The 26,184-nt window shown below is 34.0% G+C and overlaps 1 protein-coding gene across 1 annotated transcript; it reads left to right on the forward strand.

Annotated features, from left to right (window-relative positions):
• The first annotated feature begins 8,164 nt into the window (after positions 1-8,164).
• On the forward strand, positions 8,165-25,045 carry LOC132745242 (F-box/WD repeat-containing protein 7-like). The gene is made up of 10 exons (XM_060734099.1): positions 8,165-8,306; positions 10,398-10,542; positions 11,270-11,427; positions 12,549-12,704; positions 13,820-13,945; positions 15,139-15,228; positions 16,123-16,211; positions 16,763-16,841; positions 18,695-18,946; positions 22,427-25,045. The coding sequence occupies exons 1-10, from the start codon at positions 8,244-8,246 to the stop codon at positions 22,568-22,570; spliced, it is 1,302 nt and encodes a 433-aa protein (XP_060590082.1). The 5' UTR covers positions 8,165-8,243; the 3' UTR covers positions 22,571-25,045.
• Positions 25,046-26,184: the final 1,139 nt, after the last annotated feature.

A 26,184-nucleotide genomic window follows, 5' to 3' on the forward strand; every position in this document is an offset into this window, starting at 1 on the left:
TTTCAAGTGGTAAGTGTGAACTTTTTATTGAGCTTTTTATTTCGTTAAAAAAAAATTTTGATAAGTTGTCCTGCATTAAGTAGTTGTATTTTCAATTTTTTTTATGCGTGGGTTTTCAATTTGGTTGGGCCTATAAATGGGGCATTTTATTTAGACAAAATGGACAAAAAAAAACCCTGGGTTTTTCATGGAATAACTGTAAAAATCTTTCCTGGATAATTAAGGAATAATCAAAAGTTATTGGTTTTTTTATCAAATAAATATGTGTAGGGTTTCCATTATTTCTAATGCCACAGGTTTTTAAAGAACAAAGGGTTGCTGAATGTTTAATTCTCCATTTCCTGGTGAAGTACTGGCTGCGGCTACCTAGTGGGGAAGTCACATGCTTATGTTTTTCATTTTTTAAAACCTGTGTGTTGAAGTCTTAAAGAGAAAGAGACCTTAAATATAATGAGGCACCATGTCATGACAAACCAACATAGTGCGTTAGCGACCAGCATAGATCCAGACCAGCCTGCGCATCCGCACAGTCTGATCAGGATCCATGCTGTTCGCTTATCAACCCTATTACAAGTAGAGAAACTGATAGCGAACAGCATGGATCCTGATCAGACTGCGCGGATGCTCAGGCTGGTCTGGATCCATGCTGGTCGCAAACGCACAATGTTGGTTTTGTCGTGATGCAGCTCAAATATAAATGAAACACTTCTATAATTATGATGTTTTAGAAGGACACTGTCTGACACATGTTGGCTCTCCCCTGTTGACTCATTTATTAACAGACTTATAAATAACACATTGTGAGTTACAGTATAAATGTTTGTTTAAATGCTCTACAAATTTGGGTCCACTCCTCTTTGTTGGGTTTTGTTTCCGTTTCTGTTGGGAATAAATTTAAATAAAACCATTAAAGCTTTGGTGTTAAATATCTAAATCATAAGGGTCAAATTCAAATTTTCAATTATAAGTTCAACATATGAGCTTTTCACCTTAGCAAAGGTAATTGTGTCAAATATTACATTATATACATATATCTGTTGTGGCATTTCAGCTTTCATAGGGATTACAAATTATAAAATGAAAGGGAAAATTTTATTTCCTGTACATATTTTGAGTGAAAATAGATGTGTTTGAATTATAAAATTCTGAAGGGCATTTTGCTTCTGGGCTTTTTTGGTGGGCCCATTTTTTTAAGAAACAGTTGTAAGAAAAGAAAATTGCTCTTTGGCAGAAATTTTAGTATTCTTAATACCAAAATGTTCAACCCATACGTTCAAAGATCAACATTTGGAGGTCAGAGAAATTGCAGTTATAATGTTCATCTCCATGAGATGTTGTTTTGCAAAAGAAATTTTATTCAAGTGACATTATGCTTATTGTTGAGTGATATAATTAAAAAAATCTACTTCTGTAATGATCTTTTACCAGAAATTGGTCAGAAAGGTTGTTTAGATGATTTCTGGCTGAAGTTTGAATATAGGTCATCTTAGTTAAAAAACCAGGTCATGTAGGTCAAATATGGAAAAGCCTTGTCAACATTGTAGAGGCAATATTTTTAGCCCAAACATCCTGGACATTGGTCAGAAAGGTTCTTTAGATGATTTCTAGGTCAAGTTTGAATATGGGTCATCTGGGGTCAAAAGCTAAGTCACACAGATCAATTATGGAAAAAAACTTTGTTAACAAACTAATAAAATGATATAATTTTCAACCCCAAAAATCTTTTGAAATTTGTCAGCAAAATTGTTTAAAAAGATTTTGTAGGTCAAGTTCGAATATTTGGGTTTATCGGGGGTAAAAAAGCTAGTTGGGAGCCCCCTTTTGGGGAAACCCTTTTGTAAAATTTGCACTATTTTTTGGGGGCAGAAATTTTAAAAAATCGGTTTTTAAAAACTATAATTTTTTTTTTTTTTTTTTTTCATTGCCCAACAATAAATTTAAATTAAAAAACCCTTAAAAACAAAGGGGAGGGAGTAAAAAAGGGGGCCCTAAAGGCAGTCTTGGGGTTTTTTCTTGGGGTAAAATTTTCTTCATAAATTTGGGGTAAAAACAAACCCCTTTGGGAACAAGACCCTCGAGTAACTTAAAACCCTTTAAATTAAAATTTTTTAATGGGAAAAGGGCTTTAAAACTTTAAACCCCCAACAAAATTTTTAAACCCGAACACAGACGACCTTCACTCAGAAATGACCTTGACTTTGAAGGTCAGAAGACTTTGAGCTTTAAATGAATTACTTAACAAAATGTAGTTAATAAAAGCTTTTACTCTTTCTTTTCATGAGAGACAATTTTTGTTAATATATTTTCTTTTTCTGCTTCAAAAGTTTTTCACTTTTCAATCAATCTATCAAGAAAATTGGTGGGGGTATAAGTTGCATTCAAAAAAAGTTCTAGCTATTGTTTAGTGAACAATAATATCAATGTAGAATATGATAAAAATATTGACATCATTGTTGATTTTAAAGTTTATCCAATTTTTTGCAGACAATGAGAGTTCAGTAATTATATCATCCTTTTGAACTTGAGGTGAAGTGGGTGAACTGCAAGAAGGATGGAATACTCACATGGTTCGGCCAGTTTTGAAATATGGCATTGGAGATGTTTAAACAAATTAGCTCGGAAAAGACAGGATGACTCTGTGCGAGCTGATTAAATCAAATATCTATTTTTATTGTAAGATTATACTTTCAAAATTCTATATGTCTGATCCTGGGGCACCTGTTGTTTACAGTTTTGGGAAAATGGATTCAGCTGATGATGCATATTACAGTGATATGACATCTGATATATCAAGTGTGATGTCAGGGCCATCCCATTCCTGCCGTCAACATTCATCATATCAAAAACATCACAGCCATATAGTAAGTAACCATGAGCAGCAAAATGGCAGAAGGAAAGGGTTGGGGTCATGGAGTCCTCATATGATAAAAGAGAATAGTAGTCCTGATAGTGGATGATCCCAGAGTCGGGAAATATATTTTCTTTTATGCCGTCTGGTAAGCGGAAAGGTTTGTGCTCAACAAGGGGACATCACTCCCAACAGAGTTAGAAGAATCTTGAGGGAGAGAGTTTTGTGATTGTCATTGTTCCGCCTGTTGTAGTTGTCATATCAAAAGGATCAATAAAACAAGGTTGTTACGGACACAACTGTGTCTGCAAAAAAAATGTCTGATGGCGAACAGAATGTCAGAATTAGCATAAACAAAGACTTACCTAGTCCTACTGCGCATAGAACTCATGGGGTCATTTTAGTAAGCACAAAAGAAATCATTAAAAAATAATCGTAAAAAGTGATTATTTTAGTGAAAAGTGAAAGGGTGAAACTTCAATTAAAGGGGAAAATAAAAGCAAAGTGGGCATTATTAGCTAAACAGAAAACTCACTACCAAGGGGATCACTCTTACAAGACAGGAAATTCCCGCATCAAACAAAACTCAGAATTTGAAAAAACCAAAAATTCGGAATTTAAAATTGGGTGAAATACACCCTTCAAAGAGGGGTGTAAAAAAAGTTTTATTTCAAAGGGAGAGTAAAGGGATGTAAAATATTGTCTATGATTAATGATTTTGCTAAAATTCTAAAAAAAGAAAAATTGTTTAAAAGTGATTTTCTGACTTTTCATTAGCTGTTTATTGTCTTTACAGGTTTATACAGTGCCACCCTTAAAATTTTAGGGGATTTTAAAAGGGGCCGTTTGGGAAAAAAGGGACGTTTTATGGGAACGCCCCCGGGGGGGGCGGGCGGTTCCCGGGCGGCGTCCAAAATTTTTTCCCCGGGGCCCTATCCCCCTACATTTTTTTGGAAGGGGTTTTAATTTAAAAATTTCAAAAAAAATTTTTCACCACTTTTGAGGAGCAGATGTCGCGCACATGAACCCGGTCTCTAGGGCCCAAAAGGGCAAGGTCACACCCTTTGAGCTCAAATTTAAAAAAGCTTGTCCCGGAAACAAAAAATTCCCCAGGGGATAGAAGGGGGTTTCAATTTTTACTTGGGAAAAAAATGTTTTAAACCCTTGTGAAAGGGGGGATGTCGCGGGGCAAGATTCAGGTCCTTGCGGGGGAAGGTTTAAGGGGCACACATAGAGGTTTAAAGTTCAGATTAAAAAAATGAAAAATGGGGTATTAATGGGGCCTTTTAAATCATCATTATACCCCCACAAACGAAGTTTAGGGGGGTATATAGGAGTCAGCTTGTCGGTTGGTCGGTCGGTCGGTCCGTCGGTCGGTCCACATCATGGTTTCCAGACGATAACTAGAGTTTGGAGTGAGGTATTGTAATCAAACTTGGTATATATAGCAAACCTTATGTGGAAACCCCGGTTGGTATTGCATTTGGACCCCCTGGGGCCAAGGTCAAGGTCACCGTTACTAAAAATAGAAAAATGGTTTCCGGACAATAACTAAAGTTAGGAATGAGATATTGTAATCAAACTTGGTATATAGCAAGCTGATATGAAGACCCTGATTGGTATTGCATCTGGACCCCCTGGGGCCAAGGTCAAGGTCACCGATACTAAAAATAGAAAAATGGTTTCCGGACAATAACTAAAGTTAGGAATGAGATATTGTAATCAAACTTGGTATATAGAAAGCTTATATGAAGACCCCGGTTGGTATTGCATCTGGACCCCCTGGGGCCAAGGTCAAGGTCACCGTTACTAAAAATAGAAAAATAGTTTCCGGACAATAACTAAAGTTAGGAATGAGATATTGTAATCAAACTTGGTATATAGAAAGCTTATATGAAAACCCTGGTTGGTATTGCATCTGGACCCCCTGGGGCCAAGGTCAAGGTCACCGTTACTAAAAATAGAACAATTGTTTCTGGACAATAACTAAAGTTAGGAATGAAATATTGTAATCAAACTTGGTGTATATCAAGCTCATATGAAGACACGGTTGGTATTGCATCTGGACCCCCTGGGGCCAAGGTCAAGGTCACCGATACTAAAAATAGAAAAATGGTTTCCGGACAATAACTAAAGTTAGGAATGAGATATTGTAATCAAACTTGGTATATAGCAAGCTTATATGAAGACCCCGGTTGGTATTGCATCTGGACCCCCTGGGGCCAAGGTCAAGGTCACAGTTACTGAAAATAAAAAATGGTTTTCGGACAATAACTAAAGTTAGGAATGAGATATTGTAATCATGAAGACCCCGGTTGGTATTGCATCTGGACCCCCCTTGGGCCAAGGTCAAGGTCACCGTTACTAAAAATAGAAAAATGGTTTCCGGACAATAACTAAAGTTAGGAATGAGATATTGTAATCAAACTTGGTGTTTAGCAAGCTTACATGAAGACCGCGCTTGGTATTGCATTTGGACTCCCTGGGTTCAAGGTCACAGTTACTAAAAATAGAAAAAGGGTTTCCAGACAATTACTAGGGTTAGGAATGAGATATTGTTATCAAACTTGGTGTATAGCAAGCTTATATCAAGATCAAGATAGTTGGGATTGCAATAAATTGAAATTTTATTTACTGTAGGTTTATTTCAAATTTTTCTTCAGACAACTTATTTTTCAAAAGTCAAAGTTGCTGGTGGGGGTATTAATCACCTTCAGTGATAGGTCTAGTTTATTGAGGGATTGTAACACAAATGGTCATTATCAAGACTATGGCTGTGATACATATAATTTAGGTCAATATATACAAGGTCAAGGTCACTAAAGATGATGAAATATCCAGATTTTGTCCGGAGCATATCTCCTACATGTATGGAGGGATTTTAATGAAACTTCATAGAAATGTTCACCACTATGAGGAGCAGTGTCGCGCACATGAACCAGGTCTCTAGGTCAAAGGTCAAGGTCACACTTAGAGCTCATTGAAAAATGCTTGTCCGGAGTAAAACTTCCACATGTATAGAGGGATTTCAATATTACTTGGCACAAATGTTCACCATTGTGAGGCGGAGTGTCGCGCGCAAGATTCAGGTCCTTGCGGCCAAGGTCAAGGTCACACATAGAGGTCAAAGTTCAGATAAAAATATGGTGATGTGTATATGGACCATTTAGTCATCATTTATTGAGGGATTGTAACACAAATGGTCATTATCAAGACTATGGCTGTGATACATATAATTTAGGTCAATATATACAAGGTCAAGGTCACTAAAGATGATGAAATAACCAGATTTTGTCCGGAGCATATCTCCTACACGCATGGAGGGATTTTAATGAAATTTCATAGAAATGTTCACCATTATGAGAAGCCATGTCACGCACATGAACTAGGTCTCTAGGTCAAAGGTCAAGGTCACACTTAGAGCTCATTGAAAAATGCTTGTCCGGAGCAAAACTTCCACATGCATAGAGGGATTTCAATATAACTTGGCACAAATGTTCACCATTGTGAGGCGGAGTGTCGCGCACAAAATTCAGGTCCCTGCAGCCAAGGTCAAGGCCACACATAGAGGTCAAAGTTTAGATAAAAATATGAAGATGTGTATAGGGACGATTTAATCATCATTTATTGAGGGATTGTAACACAAATGGTCATTATCATGACTACGGCTATGACACATGTACTTTAGGTCAATATATGCAAGGTCAAGGTCACTAAAGATGGTGAAATATCCAGATTTTGTCTGGAGCATATCTCCTACATGTATGGAAGAATTTTTATAAAACTTTATGGAAATGTTCACCACCATGATATGTATTGCTCCATGCATGATCCAGGTCTCCAGGTCAAAGGTCAAGGTCACACTTAGAGCTCATTGAAAAACGCTTGTCCGGAGCAAAACTTCTACATTCATAGGGGGATTTCAATATATCTTGGCACAAATGTTCACCATTGTGAGGCTGAGTGTTGCACGCAAAATTCAGATCCCTGCGACCAAAGTCAAGGTTACACATAGAGGTCAAATTCAGATAAAAATTTGAAGATGTGTATAGGGACCATTTAGTCATCATTTATTGATGGATTGTAGCACAAATGGTAACTATCATGACTACAGGTGTGACACATTTAATTTAGGTTAATATTTGCAAGGTCAAGGTCACTGGAGATGATTAAATATCCAGATGTTGTCCGGAGCATATTTTCTACATGCATGGAGGAATTTTAATGTTACTTTATAGAATTGTTCACCACCATGAGACGTAGTGCCCTGCACATGAACCAAGTCTCTAGGTCAAAGGTGAAGGTCACAGAGCTCATAGCAAAACGCTTGTCTGGAGCAAAACTTCTACATGCATAGAGGGATTTCAATATAATTTGGCACAAATGTTCATCATTGTGAGGCTGAGTGCCGTGCATTATTCAGGTCCCTGCGATCAAGGTCAAGGTCACACATCCTGTGCATATCTTCCCTACTGATTTGTTTTTTAAGTTCATTTAACAACACAGTGCCAAGGATAAAAACTTGCTTGCTAGATAACACTTATCCATAATGCCCCCATCTCCATCTAAAGCTTTCGTAAACGGGCGTATTTTGTGACTATGGCACCCTTGTTGTACTTGGTTTGCGAATTGATTATACCTCATGAGGGCTTAGCCCATGCATGGCCATTCAGAAATCCCTAGGTACATACAAAAATGGAAGTATTAATAAATGGTTTATCACAAAAGTTTGCATAATACTTCTATGAAAAGAAAACAAATGGTAATAGCGATTTTATATCATTTTGTAGATTCCACACATTTCCAAATTACATGCCAAAATTTATTTATTTAATAATACATGTATGGGTTCACAAATAACAGATATTTAAAATTGTGCAGCTTAGAGGTAGCAGTGCAAGTCACAAGGTAATTTTTACCATGTCATTTCAATGACAATTTGATCCCTTGAAATTCTCACTCAACATGCAGGCTTTATTACCATTGTCATATCATTCTTGTTGACTTCTGTTCACATTCCAAAAATGTCTGTCAATATTCTGAGTGTAGAGATTTTACTTACACCTATTCTGTCTGATATGCCCATCAGTCCCATTCTAGTAAATCTTTAACTGAAAATGCTTCTATGACTTAGTGTTTGTCTCTCTGCTCACAAATCACCTGTAAATCTTCTTTCCACTTTTGAGGTGTAAAATATTTCGATAGTAAAAATTTAATACAAAATTGATGTTTTCTCAAAAATGATAAAACATGTGCTATATTTTTCTTGATGGAACTTTTATGCAAACTTTTGAGACAACCTTTGTATATAATTGAGATTTACAAGTAAGATAGAAAAAGGATAGGGTATGAATATGAAAATTTACTTGTTTAAAATGTGTATAATTTTCAGACAATGGTTCAATGGTTTTCTGATTTTAATGATGAGCAGAAGAATCTGGTCCTAAAAGAACTATTAGTAAGTATTTGATAAGTACTACTTAAATCATAATTATTAGCTCACCTTGCACAAAGTGCAGGTGAGCTTTTAGGATGGCCAACCAAATGGCGTCCGTCGTCCGTCCACATTTTAAATATTCTAAGGACATCTTCTATGATACCGCAAGGCCAATGTTAATGAAACTTGGCAGGAATACTCTTTGTATGAAGCTCTATCAAGATTGTTCAAAGAATTCCATTTCATACAGAACTCTGGTTGCCATGGCAACCGAAAGAAAAATCTTTAAATATCTTCTTTTAAAGAACCGTAAGAGCTAGAGCTTAGATATTTGGCATGAAACATCTTCTAATGACTGTCTACCAAGTTTGTTCAAATAAAAGCCCTAGGGTCAAAATTGGCCCCGCCCCAGGGGGTCATTGATTTTCCCTATATGCATATAGTAAAAACTTAAAAAATCTTCTTTTAAAGAACCCAAAGAGCTAGAGCTAAGATATTTGGCATGAAACATCTTCTAGTGAGTGTCTACCAAGTTTGTTCAAATAAAAGCCCTGGGGTCAAAATTGGCCCCGGTCCGGGGGGTCATTGATTTTCCCTATATGCATATAGTAAAAACTTAAAAAATCTTCTTTTAAAGAACTGTAAAAGCTAGAGCTTAGATATTTGGCATGAAACATCTTCTAGTGAATGTCTACCAAGTTTGTTCAAATAAAAACCCTGGGGTCAAAATTGGCCCCGCCCCAGGGGGTCATTGATTTTCCCTATATGCATATAGTAAAAACTTAAAAAATCTTCTTTTAAAGAACCCAAAGAGCTAGAGCTAAGATATTTGGCATGAAATATCTTCTAGTGAGTGTCTACCAAGTTTGTTCAAATAAAAGCCCTGGGGTCAAAATTGGCCCCACCCCAGGGGGTCATTGATTTTCCCTATATGCATATAGTAAAAACTTAAAAAATCTTCTTTTAAAGAACCGTAAGAGCTAGAGCTAAGATATTTGGCATGAAACATCTTCTAGTGAATGTCTACCAAGTTTGTTCAAATAAAAGCCCTGGGGTCAAAATTGGCCCCGTCCCAGGGGGTCATAGATTTTCCCTATATGCATATAGTAAAAACTTAAAAAATCTTCTTTTAAAGAACCCAAAGAGCTAGAGCTAAGATATTTAGCATGAAACATCTTCTAATGAGTGTCTATCAAGTTTGTTCAAATAAAAGCCCTGGGGTCAAAATTGGCCCCGCCCCAGGTGTGTCACTGTTTTTAACTAAATGTGTAAAGAAATAACTTGACCAGCTAGACCTTAGATGTTTAGCATGAAACATCTTCTAATGGGTGTCTACCAAGTTTGTTCAAATAAAAGCCCTGGGGTTTAAACTGGCCCCACTTCAGGGGCCTATATACAGGTGAGCGACTTCAGGGCCATCATGGCCCTCTTGTTTTATATTTATGCCCCTTTTTCGACTTAGACATTTTTGGTTAAGTTTTTGTGTTTAAGCTGGTATCTCTATAACTACTGAGGGGTTTATGCTTTTTTTGTGACAATTTTATGCATTCGTTATAATCAAGCGGTGATTTACTTGATAAAACATCTTAATAACAAGCCTTTGTACCTTTTCGGGACAATTTTATGTATTCTTATAGGTAAGTATTATTATATACTCAATGAAACACCCTTGTGACAACTTTTCAAATTGTTGAGTGTTGCTGTCCTTGGACTGCTCTTGTTATCATTTGTTGTTGTTTAAAGCTTTATATATACAAATTATTTCTACTTTAAGCATATCTAAATATCTACATTAGACATATTGTGGCAACATATAAAACATGTTCTGGACAAGTGTAATGAATGGATTCTTTTTCCATTTTAAAGATTATTTTTTATTTATTTTAACAAATTTTGCATTCAGGTGTATATTGCACCGCCTATACTGTGATCTTTAAATTTGTTCAGTTGAATTCCAGATAATTTTGTTTGTATCATAACATAGTTCATCATACTATAAGATAACCAGACAAGTAATTTCAAAATTATTGTCAACCCTCTGATCTAAAAACCTGCAATTTCACTTTGTCCTCATACAATTAATGCTAAATTTGTGCAAAAATTATTTTATAGATTGGTTGTGAGCTTCCTCAGTTGCATTTATTATCAGTGAAGATGGAGGCGAATTTACATCATGGTTGTCCACCTAATTGTCAAGATCTAATCACATGGTTGCCAACAAATCAGGCCACTCGTATACTTTCCTACATGGATCCAGGTACTCATTCATTCTTTATCTTCAAAACTGAAAATGTTAATGCAGTAAAAACTCACTTAACCAGTCATGGTCGACACTGGAAAAAAAAGTCCTGGATTAGCGAGGATTCCACTTTACTGATGATTTATGGAATGGATGTTCTTAATTGACTTAGTTAATAAAGACTGGGGAGAGGGTAAATAAAAAAATTGTACTTGAATCCATACTTTTATTAGTTGATATAAATGTTTAATTCATGGCGATTGTAAAAAAGTGAAGTTAAAGATAATAATGACATTTATTTTAAAAAGTCAAGAATGACTTATGATTTGTATACAATTGAAATTAGATAGCCTCTCAAATCCTATTTAATAAAAGGTGTCTTAAAAAAGAAAATCGCCGAAAACTAAAATGTAATTGCTTTCAATTGCATTATCTTTTGCAACAAACAAATTATTCTTTCTGTTCAAGAATGTAATTGTCATGCAGTCTTAATTCCAGTAACTCAAATTAGCGTAATCTGTAATCAAATGATTTTGCTGTCTTAAATCAAGCAAACCCCTTTCATTTTTCATAGGTGCAATTTATCATGGAGGCCTTACATTAAAAAGAAGTTTTGTTCTGTTTTGTGTACTTCAATGTATTTTTCCTTGCGATCTATTACAATAAAACAATGTTTTAACAAATATTTTGTGTCTTTTAAATAACCGATAACAATAACAAGTGTTTATTTTGTTAATTATTTCAGTAAGTTTATGTCATGCTGCTCAGGTGTGTAAAGTCTGGTACCAGTTGTCTGATGAACCATCACTATGGAGACGTTTCTGTTGTCAACCAAAATGGCGGCTTTGCAAAGCTGCTGAACATAAGCAAGTGATAAGTCATATGTCACATGGAAGTATACAGGTATTTTATTATTCCATTACATGAACATAAGTTTACATACGTGACATAACTAGCTTAATCTGACATTTTAAATTAGAATTTGATATTTGTTATGCATTAAGCACTTGTCCAAAGCATATCTTCTTCTTGTATGGAGGAATTTAATTCAATGAGAGATTGTGTTGCATGCATGAACTACGTCACTTGGTCAAAGGTCATGGTCAAGGGAATAATGCTAGTTTGAAGCAAAACTTCTGCAAGCAATAAGGAACTTTTTATATAACTTTGCATAGATATAAACAACTGTGAAGCTGTAGAAAATTGAAGTCCTTGCTGCCCATGTCAAGATTAAAGGTCAGATAAAAATATGAAGGTCACCATGATGAAATGTCCAGATTTTGTACCAAGCATATTTTCTACTTACATCTATGAATTTTAGTATAATCAGCTTTTGATTTGATTGCTGAATGTGATAATATCTTGTCTGAGTCACAAGTCAGTTTACATGTTTCTGACCTACCTGCACACCTCACAGTTTACCCAGACTATATATTATTAAAGGGATACTCAGGCAAATTTATGACAAAAATATCAAAATTATCTGATGTACTCAAATCACGCTAAAATGACATTTGTAAAAGTCCAAGCATGAACTTCTGTATAAATTCTATATATTTTGGGTTTGAAGCATAAATATATCTATATGTGTTGAACGAAATTTAGACGCCAACAGAATCACTGAGTAGTTTTAAAACTAGTCATGTGACTTGAACAAACCCTGAAAGTTACAATAAGTATATAATTGATTGAAACAAGTCTGAGTCATTCACTTGTCATGTTCTTTAACGTTTCAAGAGTTCACTTTGACAACTATTGTGAAATCTTAACACTCTAACCTTACCCGCATGGGTCAAGTTAGGAAACCACCATTTTATTCTTTTTAAGGAAAAAAGTTTTGTTCCTGTGACTGCCTAGTGTATTCATTTTGAGGACATTTACAGATTAATGAATGAAAAATTCAAAACAAAGAAATGAAAATTTTGCCTGTGTCTATCTTTAAACTGAACTTTGTTATGCACTACATGTATACTGTTGTCTCGTACATATTCTTATAATAGTTTTAATGAATGTGTTGTTTATAGTGGAAGAAAGTTTTTGCAGAGCGATTCAGACTACGTAACAACTGGTTAAAGGGTAGGTGTACAGTTCGAACATTTGAAGGTCATTCACAGGGTATCTCATGTGTACAGTTCGATGATACTAGGATAGTCAGTGGCTCATCAGATAAAACTATCAAGGTAATCTAATGTCTTATCATGCTAATATAAAACATTTAATAATTGTAAGTTATTATCCAAGACCCATAAATTTGGTATTGAATTTGAATAATCCCTTGAAGCTTAGCAGTGGGGGATTAAAGGATTTGCCTCTGTCTGTCTGTCCATCCATAACATTTTAATTGATCACAACAACCAAGTCCCTACTACTAAGGTCAGGAGCATTTTTAGGCCAAATATAAAAATTCCACATTTTGTGTCCACATCTAAAACTTCTAAACTATTTTTTTTACTGACCTGACACAAATTATCACCACCATGACATGATGTGATGAACCAGCTCACAACCCTCAAGGTCATGGTCATTCTTAACAGTTAAATGTAAAGAAACATGCTTTTTTTGTCTGCTATATCACTTTTAAACTGGTGATTATTTAAAAAATGTTTAATTCCTTGGCAATCACCAGTATGAGAAGTTATAGTAATGCCCTTGTTATATTCCTTTGTTCATCCATCTGAATGATTTCATGTCTGTTAAAAATCTTTCTGAACTTCTGAAAAGCAGGGATTGTGTAATTGTAATCAGTAATCGTAAGTGATGGTAATCAAATACATTTTGTCAAGTAATCGACAGGATATCAGTAATTGAAATCATTTTAAATTACATGTAATCATTATTTAATTAATTACCACCATCTTTATAGATTCAGCATTGTTTCAATATTAAGTGCTTAGACTAGACCAATTACACTTTCCCTGTGTAAAGTATGTGTTTCTGGATATTTTAACATTGTTTCATTTTCACAAACAATAACCACATTGGTCAGATTTACTTTATTACAGAATTAAAGAAATCCATGTAAATTCATGTTCAAGAAGTTTCACAGTAGGAGGGAAAAGGGGATTTAATCAGTTATATAAATATATCCAAATGTGAAAGGTCATTTGTTCTTCCCATGTGCCTGCTCATGTATGAAATCATTCGTGGGGGCTCCTTTGTTTATGCTTTTCAGTCAAGTTGGAAATTATATCGTCTTGGTGACTTAAACCCCAAAAAAATGTTTTAATAACATGTAAATGGTTTTCAAGACAAAGCTATAAATATGTTTGTAAAAATAAAGAAGTTATTTTTCAAGGTATGGAATATTCGTACAAATGCCCAGTGGTCAGTTCAGACTCTTGTTGGTCATTCAGGAACAGTGAGATGTTTACACCTTGAAGGCAACAGGCTGGTCAGCGGCTCAACAGATTGTATGATAAAGGTAAGTTTTAGCTCAACAAATTTTATTCAAACTTGACAGGAAGGATTGTCATTATGTCTACTAGTACTTATCATAAAGAATTTGATCTTAACTGATTATATGACCTGAACCTTCAAAATTAACTCTTTAAAGTGGCTATAACTTTTTAAATAATGGACGTTTTTTATTTATATGTGCACATAACAACCCTTCTGACAATAGTAGGTCAGACAAATTTGTAGTTAATTTATTCATTTTTTCTTAAATAGTCATAGATTTGTTATTATGGATGTATTCAATTCATATATGACAAAATAACATCTTGAACAACTAAAGTTTGAGCTTCATTGTCAACTTATTAAATTTTGGGGAAATTGGCCATAACTTTTAAATGAACTTGACCTTGACCTTTATTTGACCATGACATTTAAGGTCAAATTAGTGAATTGTCATTTTGTTACAAATTTTATTCATTATTGGACAAATGAATACTTTTGCCAAAACTGACATGATGAGAACTTGATCTTTAAATGACTTTGACGGTCAATGTCAAGTTATTAATTTTTGCTTAAATAATCAGAACTTTATAATTTATTATTGGATTGAAGGCAAACTTTGGCATGACAAAACCTACATGATGAATAATTTAGATATGGCCTTGACTTTTGAATAACCTTTATATGTCATATTGTTTGTTATATACTTACAGATTAGATTCATACTTGGAGTAGTCTCAGTATTTGATCAAATTTATACACATTAAATTTTATGCAAGAAAACTGGTAATAAGTCTTGTTACTGGGTTAAATAAAGCTTACCATTTAATGACCAGTCAGGTCAAACATTAATGCTTAATTGCCATATCAATATCAGTTTATGTTATACTGGCCATGGTTCAAAAACATAAAGTTCTACGCAAGGAATAACAAAAGCATGCAATTTAGACTGAACTTTATTCTCCAATATGGTGGTGTGCAGCTTTAAATGGGAGCACTGTTAAATGTTTGAATTATGACTTAAATATATAGTTAACATATTATACAGGCAGGTCGGTGTTACTCTTTACTGTTGGAAGTAATTCTGATAGTAGATCAATCTAGAAACTTGCAAATCTAATAATTAACATTTATTGATAATTTTAAAGTAAATTTATGACAAAAATTTATTGAGCTAAATGCTAAAAATAACTATAATATATTTTATATGTTTTAAAGGTATGGGATCTGTCAACACAAGAGAGTTGGTCAAGCATTGCTTGTAAAGTCACCATGACTGGACATTCGGACACTGTAAGGTGCTTACAGGTAATCTGTTTTAAATTTTGGAGATTATTAGTAATATTTCCTGCTAATGTAGTGACAATATTTCAATTATATCCCCACTACACATAGTTTGTGTGGGGGATATATAGGAATCACTTTGTCCCAGGTGTTCTGTCCCTATTGTTTTTAGCTCAACATTTTTTTTTTGAAGGAAAAAAAGTTATTGTCATAGTCATGTTGGCATTGCGATCCCTGTTCCCTGGCACGTTGCTGTCCACAGACCTTAACATTGATTACAACTTTTTTTATTTCTCGGTGTATTGTCTTCATACAAGGCCACAGCAACCCTTGAGACAAGATCTTTAAGTACACCAGACCAAGCCTGTATGTTGGATAATTGACAGTGAATGTCAGATTATTAAAATTTGCTTAAATTGTCATAACTTTGTAATTTATTTACAGATTTGATTCATACAAAAAACACACAGGACAAAACCCACATGTTGAATTATTCTGATATGATATTGATCGTCACAATAAAACTATTGAAATTTGCTTAAATTGTAATGACTTTGTTATTTTTTTACAGATTTGATTTATACTTGAACAAATGAACACTTATGACAGAACCAACATGTTGAATTATTCTGATATGAAAATGTCCTTTATTTGACCTTGACCTCTAAAGTCAAATTTTGTTATTTCTGTACAGGTTTGATTGATACTTGGATAAAAGTACACAAAACCAACATGTTGAATTATTTAAATACCTTTAAATTACTAACCATTCAGGTCAAATTATTGCAACTTGCTTTAATTTTCATAACTTAGTTAATTACTGATGGATTTGATTCATAATTGGACAAAAGAACACTAGTAAGAAAACTTTACAGTTCTGTGTTCACAATACAATAAGATGGTCTATTTCTTTTTCAGGTTGATGATATGAAAGTTATAAGTGGTTCATATGACAAAACATTAAAGATTTGGGACCTTCCTACGGGTAGATGTAAAATGACTCTAAGGTCAGTTTTTGAGCTATGCCATGAGAAATGTGCCTTCACATATGCTTTAAATTGATTGACTTTACAACTTGAATTTAATGACCAGCATTTTGGTTTCATTAAAATTTAGTGTGTTAAATATACATTGTACTATGATCTACGTATAGTTATAATACAGTGAGCTCCACTTTTAACAATGATAATAGGCATTGTGTGACAAACAGGTATATAGGAGTATGCTTGTTGGTCGGTCAGTCCCTTTCATGGTTTCCAGATGATAACTAGAGTTTGAAATGAGTTATTGGAATCAAACTTGGTATATAGCAACTTTATTTGGAAAACTAGGTTGATGTTGCTGTGGACCGCCTTGGGTCAAGGTTACAAAAAATGCTTAAATCATTATAGCACAAAATGGCTGTTTGCAAGCTAAATATAGAAACAACATCTCCATTAAATGATGATTTTCTGATGAAACTCAGCCGGAATGGCCTATCATGAACTCTTATTCATATAAACCATATCGTAAAGTTAGCAATTAAGGACTGTTATATCCCTGTTGTTTTGTTTTGTAGGGGTCACCAGGCAGCTGTATTATGTGTTCATTTTAATGATACAAAGGTTGTGTCAGGATCCTGTGATAAAACTATCAAGGTAAGTCTTTAAGTCCTGGCGAAGTTGTAGCATTCTAATCTAAAGGTTAAAGTAAGAGTATATAGAGAATCTTACATGAGTGATTTTTGAGTGTGAGCCTTACTGGTCACAGATAAAAAAGTGAAAATGTGTGTAAGGAAAATTTGGACGTCTTGATTTGAGAAACTATATCAAAACTGAGAGACTCAACAGAGTATTGTAAACATAACCCAGGTCAATATATGCAAGGTCTCATTCAGCACAGAAGCTTATATATGAATATTTTGTCCTGACTGTATCTTATGCATGCACTGAGGGATCTGAGTATTCCGTGACACAAATATACACCATCATGAGACGTAGTGGTGCACACAAGCCAGTTTTATATGTAATTGATCAAGATCACACTTTAATGTCTTAGAAAAACACTTGTCTATAGTTAAACTTCTACTTGGCACAAATGGTGCAAAATCCAGGTCGTTAGCCAAGGTCACATGCAGAGGTCAAAGGTCAGATAATAAATTGATAATGTTAGTATTGATCATGTAGTCATCATGAGTCAGTGGATTTTAATGTAAATACTAAGAGACAGAGCATTTGTGACAGCATATTTTGTGACCATTAAGCCCTTTTGTTCTTAAATATCTTTTGTCCTTATCAGATATTAACTTGAAATATGAAGGGACACAAGAGTGCACTGTTGCTTTTATAACCCCTTCATTGCATTTAAATATACCCTACTCATCTGTGTGCTGGTGTCTGCATTAGCATAACACTTTGGTTAAAGTTTTACATGCAACTTTTTGTACAACATATTATCTGATCAGTCACTGAAGATATTTACTTACTAATTTGAGGACACTATCTGTTGCCCATAACTCTTGCATGAGTTTGACTTAATTATGGCCATTCATGGATGTAGAATATTCATGGCTAAAGTTTTGGGTGCAACATCAGTTCTCAAAATAACTGAAGGTTTTCACTTGAACTTAATACATGCCTTCATGATCATAATTTGGGGTTACTATCCAAGGCTTATAACTCAAACATGGATTTTGACAGAATTATCGCTGTTTGTTAACTTACAAAAGTCAATCTTCAAAACTACTGAAGGTATTTACTTGAAACTGCATACCTGTCTTCAATGTCAGAATATGAGGTCAGTATCAAGGGCTCTTGACATGGATATAAACAGATTTTCACATAAAATTCATTATTAAAGTAAATGTTCAAAACAACAGAAGGATATTGAATGACATTCAGCCCATTGTGAACATAAAAGTCTTTGGTCAATATTCAAGACTTCTAACTATGTCATGTAGTTTCTTGAAATTATCATACACTTATTGTTATAAATGTCCCCACCCTTGTTGACACCGTATCATAATAATAATTCATATAAAACATGTTCTGGACAAGTGTGATGAAGGGGTCTCTTCTTATATTTAAAGATTACTTAAGCAAATTTGCATTAAGGCATATAATGTCCCGTCTTTGTGGTGCTGTTGTTGTAGGTTTCCTCGCTTAATAATGCTCTGAGGTACATCATTCTAATAAGCTTTAATCAAGGGATTTGTTTTCATTTGGCATGGGATATCAGTTTTACAAATTAGCTTGTTGAATTTATTTTCATGACTGGAGGTATCAACTTGAAACTCTATAGCATACCACAATGAGGATAAGAGCAATGCTCAGGAACCATGTCATTCTTATTCATTTGAAATTTGTCTTCTGGTTCAAAGTTGTATGTCAGTGGCCAAAATCGATATATGTTTACTGTTTTATTCACTTTTGTGATAATTCTTTTAAGTGTTTTGCTGTGTAATTTTATAAGCATTAAGTATAATAGAGTGCTATTGAAACTTGTATTACAGGTGTGGAATTACCATGGTGCTTGTATAATGACATTAAGTGGTCATCAAGATGCCGTCACATGTCTTCAATTTGATGCCACAAGGATCATCAGTGGTTCACTTGATTGTAACCTTAAGTTCTGGGATATACATTCTGGAGAATGTATCAACACTATAGACTGGAAGGCTGCTGAAGGACATACTGGTGTTGTAAGGTGCTTGCAGGCTGACAGCTGGCGCCTTGTTAGTGCTGCTGATGATAAAACCATAAAGGTTTGTTCATGTTAGATTATAATAAATGTAAGCCATTGATGAAAGATATTGTATCCAATGCATGAGATCTAGAATGGCATGATTTGATATTTTAAGCCTTTATGTTATCAATGGCATATTGATTTTATTGTATAATTATGAAGTGTAGCTTAACCAAAGTAAATATATGGAAACCATTACCTGCAGAGAAAAAAAGGTGTAACCTCTCTGAATACTTGTGGTACAAATACTTTTCTGAATACTTGTGGTACAAAAACTGAGTCTATAGTATTCTAAGATGATGTTCAAAGGGAGGCATATAGTTTTTATATGCCCTAAACTTTGGGAGGTATTATGGTATGGGGTTGTTCATCTGTTCATCTTTCTTGTATACAATTGGTTTCCGCAGGATAACTTTTGAAAGATTTCAATGATTGTGTTTTTAGCTCACCTGTCACAAAGTGACAGGGTGAGCTTTTGTGATCGCTTTTCGTCCGGCGTCCGTCCGTCGTCCGTCGTCTGTCCGTCGTCCGTCGTCCGTAAACTTTTACTTTAAATGACATCTCCTCATAAACCACTAGGCCAATTTCATCCAAACTTCACAGGAATGTTCCTTTGGTGGTCACCTTTAAAAATTGTTCAAAGAATTTAATTCCATGCAGAACTCTGGTTGCCATGGCAACCGAAAGAAAAAACTTTAAATATCTTCTTTTAAAAAACCCTAAAAGCTAGAGCTTAGATATTTGGCATGAAACATCTTCTAGTGAGTGTCTACCAAGTTTGTTCAAATAAAAGCCCTGGGGTCAAAATTGGCCCCGCCCCAGGGGGTCATTGATTTTCCCTATATGCATATAGTAAAAACTTAAAAAATCTTCTTTTAAAAAACCCAAACAGCTACAGCTAAGATATTTAGCATGAAACATGTTCTAATGAGTGTCTACCAAGTTTGTTCAAATAAAAGCCCTGGGGTCAAAATTGGCCCCGCCCCAGGGGGTCATTGATTTTCCCTTTATGCATATAGTAAAAACTTAAAAAATCTTCTTTTAAAGAACTCAAAGAGCTAGAGCTAAGATATTTAGCATCAAACATGTTCTAATAGGTGTCTACCAAGTTTGTTCAAATAAAAGCCCTGGGGTCAAAATTGGCCCCGCCCCGGGGGTCATTGATTTTCCTTATATGTGTATAGCAAAAACTTAAAAAATCTTCTTTTAAAAAACCCAAACAGCTACAGCTAAGATATTTAGTATGAAACATGTTCTAATGATTGTCTACCAAGTTTGTTCAAATAAAAGCCCTGGGGTCAAAATTGGCCCCGCCCCAGGGGGTCATTGATTTTCCCTTTATGCATATAGTAAAAACTTAAAAAATCTTCTTTTAAAGAACTCAAAGAGCTAGAGCTAAGATATTTAGCATCAAACATGTTCTAATAGGTGTCTACCAAGTTTGTTCAAATAAAAGCCCTGGGGTCAAAATTGGCCCCGCCCCGGGGGTCATTGATTTTCCTTATATGTGTATAGCAAAAACTTAAAAAATCTTCTTTGAAAAAACCCAAATAGCTAGAGTTAAGATATTAAGCATGAAACATCTTCTAGTGAGTGTCTACAAAGTTTGTTCAAATAAAAGCCCTGGGGTCAAAATTGGCCCCGCCCCGGGGGTCTTGATTTTCCTTATATTTGTATAGCAAAAACTTAAAAATCTTTTTTGAAATAACCCAAATAGCTAGAGTTTAGATATTAAGCATGAAACATCTTCTAGTAAGTGTCTACAAAGTTTGTTCAAATAAAAGCCCTGGGGTCAAAACTGGCCCTGCCCCAGGGGTGTCATTGTTTTTAACTATATGTGAATAGTAAAAACTTAAAAAAAATCTTCTTTTAAAAAGCCCAATGAGCTAGAGCTTAGATAATTAGCATGAAACATCTTCTTATGGGTGTCTACCAAGTTTGTTCAAATAAAAGCCTTGGGGTCAAAATTGGCCCCGCCCCAGGGGGTCATTGATTTTCCCTATATGCACATAGTAAAAACTTAAAAAATCTTCTTTTAAAGAACTCAAAGAGCTAAAGCTAAGATATTTAGCATCAAACATGTTCTAATAGGTGTCTACCAAGTTTGTTCAAATAAAAGCCCTGGGGTCAAAATTGGCCCCGCCCCAGGGGGTCATTGATTTTCCTTATATGTATATAGCAGAAACTTAAAAAATCTTCTTTGAAAAAACCCAAATAGCTAGAGTTTAGATATTAAGCATGACACATCTTCTAGTGAGTGTCTACAAAGTTTGTTCAAATAAAAGCCCTGGGGTCAAAATTGGCCCCGCTCCGGGGGTCATTGATTTTCCTTATATGTGTATAGCAAAAACTTAAAATCTTCTTTGAATAAACCCAAATAGCTAGAGTTTAGATATTAAGCATGACACATCTTCTAGTAAGTGTCAACAAAGTTTGTTCAAATAAAAGTCCTGGGGTCAAAACTGGCCCCACCCCAGGGGTGTCATTGTTTTATACTATATGTGTATAGTAAAAACTTTAAAAAATCTTCTTTTAAAAAGCCCAATGAGCTAGAGCTTAGATGTTTAGCATGAAACGCATGAAACATCTTCTTATGGGTGTGGGGGGGGGGCTATATACCTATATACAGGTGAGCGACCTCAGGGCCATCATGGCCCTCTTGTTACTTGTTATATAAGTATTTATTTGATACCAAAACACTGGTAAAGTTCAATTTTCACAGCAATTAACTCATTATTGATAAATTTATGTCCTGATTAAGCCAATTTTCTTTGAAAATTATTTGTTTCCACAGGATAGCTTTTGAAGGGTTACAATGATTGTGTTTATATTTTGGCATGTATGTTACATCAAAATACAGATTAATGTTGAGTTTTGCTCCAATCAACTTCTTTTTTGAAAGAGATAAGGCCCCTTTAAAGCATTTTTTTTTGTAAAATTATTGGTTTCTGCAGTATGACTTCCGAAGGATTTACCACAAAAGTATATTTTTGTTCGCAAAACCACCTTTGGAATTTGCCATAGGAAGTAACATGGAAATTAAAAGCATTTACAAAAAGTACAACAAGCACTTTTATTCACATGATAATATACTTGTTTCATGTATAGACTTTATTCCTAAAAAATAAGTAAACATGTGTGTTATTCTCTAATTAGCAAAGCATTGCACTGACAGTGTCTAACCAAAGTCTTAAGAGTTTCACTGCTATTTAAAAAACACAACATAAGCTACATTTGATAGCCTTAAAAACTCTATTTTATCTCATTTTTACTGGTATTAAATCAATCAGAATTGATAAAATTTATGATAATAGGTTATGATTAGGATGTTTTGAAAAGACAACTTTGTCATTTTGTTTAAATGGTCTGAATACGAATGAAAATCAAAACAAAATTGATTTAACATGTAACTGTGGGGACATTAATGGTGTTGGCATCTATGTGGTATGAACACATTTTTTATTTGTATTAAAAATAAATATATTATATATTGATACAGGTTTGGAATCTAGAGACTGGTAAACGTCTGGTTACATTGAGGAATCACACAGATGGCGTTACCTGTCTACAGTTCAATGATTTCATCATAGTTTCTGGTTCATATGACAAAACTGTCAAACTCTGGGATTTTAGCTCTTGTTAAAGAGATGTGCTGTGATTGCTTACAGATTGCATATACTGTTCGTAACTCTAGGATCTCGCTGACAAAATATGTCAATTATGAATATTTAGCGCAAGTTTATTTGTTGGAGAATTTTTGCAATTTGGTACAAAAATGTGTCATTTAATGGTTGGTGCAATTTTGTTTGAACAGTTTAGGTGAAAAGTTGTAGTTTTTTCAAATTTATTATTAACTGTAGAATCAAACACAAACTCTATATTTTCTGTTGGTTTTTGTGCCCCCCGCCATATAGTAATTGAACCGTCTGTCCATACCTTTGTCTGTCCACACTACCCAGTAGGATTGTAAACAGAATGAAAGATTCATTAATAACAAAAGGTATGGTCCCTTATTCCATTGCAGGACATGTCTGTCTGTCATTTTTCCATACAATAAATTTTTATACTTGCAGGTACAGCCTTTATTTATTGACAGATGTCTATTATAAATCAAACATTTTGGTAGGAACATAATTTGAGAGGTCTTCTATCTTTGGAAGGAGTTAAGTGTCATTGGGTTAAGGTCACCTATGCTAAAAATAGGTTTTTCTACTTCTGCTTATACAGTCTTTATTTATTGACTGCTGTCTTTCATATTTGGTAGGAAGATAATTGGGTGGTCTTCTTTCTTTGAATTGAGTTACATTTTTACACTTTTATTATGCAGCTTTTTTACCAACATCTTTCATATTTGTAAGGAACATACCTTGGATAGTCCTTCAAGTTAGGGTGGAGTTAAGGGTCACTGGTTCAAGGTCAATGTCTTGCATTTGTTTATACTTGATTAACTTTTATTGATAAATTGAATATTTTTCAACTTCATCCAATTACGTGCTACATTAACTACATTTTTCACAATAACAAAAGGTCATGACTCTTGACTGTCAAGTTATATATACATATATAACTCTGTTTACATTTTTATAGCATTTTTTTTCCATCTATAACTGAATGAATAGGTGAACCTTTTTGGAAAATTTGTTACTGACAGAAGTCTAGGCTGTGGGTATTTGTGTTTAGATTTTTATGTATTTATTGTTTTTTATTTTTATGTTTATTTGTGTATGTTAAAGTGCTTATATTTTCATTTCAGAAATGTTCATTACCTACACATAGATTTTTAAATCATCTATTAATTTTCATTACCATAATAGTGAAATAATGATTGGTTTTACCTATAAATAAAGCCCCCTATTTTTAAACTCTCTGCTGATAATGTAACATGTAACCTGCATTTACTGAAACAAATTTAGCAGAAAACTAATTACATGTATTTATAAGTTAAAATGAAAAGAACTTATTTTATATTAATATATTTTATCACATGGGTATTAAATTTTTTAACTATTTATTTTAGTTGTGCAGATGTATGGAGAGTTTATTATGTAAATGAGATGGGCTTTTTCTTATTTTTAAAACAAATATTTATTAAATTGTTAGAAATGTTGTGCTACTAAAAAAATGGGGGTAAAATGAATTGAATAATTTTTATATACTGGCAGATGTTGTTGTGATTAGGGTTGTGTTTTGAGAATTATTTATAAGAGATAATGGTTGTGAGATTAGGTAGTGATATATATTAAGTTAATACGAGAAAAGTTTTAACAAGAGGATATTGATATGTTTAATATAGATACTGAATGCCCAGCTGTTTTACAGTTACTATTGCCTATATTATTTTTGTAGAATAACTGAAGTTGGCACTTGAGTTAGCTGATGCTGTAATCCTTTAAATTATTTATAGAAATTCTAAAATCAGTTAACACAAGTCCATTACCCACATTTTGCTGGAACATTGTTCACTATCAGTTTACAGAAATATAAGAAAGAAAATGTTTCTTGTTATATATTTTGAAACAAAAAATTGATTTAAAATACAAATATACAAGATGTCAAGAAACATAAAGTAAAAATTCACAGTATAAGAAAATTGTATGTTTTTATTTTAATATACTTTTTTTCGATGTTGGTGGTCTTTAAATTTTTCACCAAAACTTGCCACACATTTTCCTACAAATATTTATTTTTAAGATCACAACTTTGAGAATTTGCACTTTCGTTTATTATGTCAAGGTTTCATTTAACAGATATATATATATATATATACTGATGTCCAAAAAAAGTTCTTGGCGTTTTAGGTTTTGAAAAAAAAATTTGCCTGCTATCAGAAAAATGTAATGGATTGGTTCACTAATTTCATATATGTACGGGTATTGCTTTTGCATTTAAGATGTGCATATATTTATGATAATTTACAATAATACCTGACTTCTTGTTTATTTATAATTTCAATAATTTTGTTTTTGTATTCTCTGTGTTGTGACAATTTTGCTTAATTCTCTAGGATTGTACTTGTTTTACATTAGATATATTGACTATATTTAATAAAAGTTTGAAGTTCAGTAAGCTTCATTCAAGTCTGAAAGAGAGAAGCTTTTCTTAGAGTTAATTCCTTTAGTACACCAGAGCACAATGTGCCCAAGGTAAACCATCGGATTACTTACTGTCTGTTATCTTTTTGTTGTCAAAGGACATACAAGGCAGCTTTTTGTGTCACCTCTACAGTGTAGTGGCGACATACAGGGATCACTTCTCCAACGTCTGTCCGTCACAAAACTTGTCCAGACTACTCCTCAAAAACAACTGGTGCAGTTTTATCCAAACTAAACAGGTATACCAAGTCTAGTTGTACATATCATCAGCATTTTTACAAATGCAATCTTTTTTAGTTTATACAAATTTATTTTAGTTTTATTGTGTTGGAAGCTATAAGCATGTTTGTTCTTGTTACCTACTTATGCAGCAGACTGGAACCATTTATATAACTTTTGTAGTGAACCATCTAACTATCACTCCTGTGACGTTTGGTCAAAATCATTCAAGTGGTTTAGGACAGGCCTCTACATTAGCGGTGGTCAGTTGGTCCGAGACCACCTGATTTCGGCAAGGACCGCCTAATTTTGCAAGCAACTGGTCTGTCAGACCACTTGAATTTTCTGAATGGTGCAAAGGTCATCTGGAACAATGGCGATATACTGTACATAAACTGGTCCTTTGAAACACAGAGTAATGTAAAGAAAATATGGCTGCCAGTGGTAAGAAGACTTGTTTAGTTTAACGTATGAGGACAGATGGCTCATTTAATTTATACTGGCCCAAATCTTAGAGTGATAGAGCATAAATTTCTAATTTTAGTATCTACTTGAGCATAGCACTGAAAAAAAAGTTCAATGGGTTTTACATTAGTATGAACTATTTTTTATTGTCAATGTAAAGCATTGATTATATCAATAACTAGAATAGCAAGGACTCATCAATGAAAATATTTCAAGTTATTTCAAAATCCCTTGATGCATGACAGAAATACGGGCCAGACAATATTTACCAATTGCTAACCTTTGACCACTATATGCTTGTTTTGAAACTGTTAGAACTGCTGGCCTTTAGCACTACAAATTATCTATTCTAAAAATAAAAGTATTCTCACTTTGATATATACTCAAGATAAGGATTTTAACCATGGTCATAGCTTTCGCAGAAGCGGTGGGTCCATCGCAGCAGCGGTGGAGTATTAGTTGTAGAAGCCGTGAATAAAAT

Source organism: Ruditapes philippinarum, unplaced genomic scaffold (genome assembly GCF_026571515.1).
Source record: "Ruditapes philippinarum isolate M1 unplaced genomic scaffold, ASM2657151v2 ctg8_1_1_1_1, whole genome shotgun sequence".
NCBI lineage: Eukaryota > Metazoa > Mollusca > Bivalvia > Venerida > Veneridae > Ruditapes > Ruditapes philippinarum.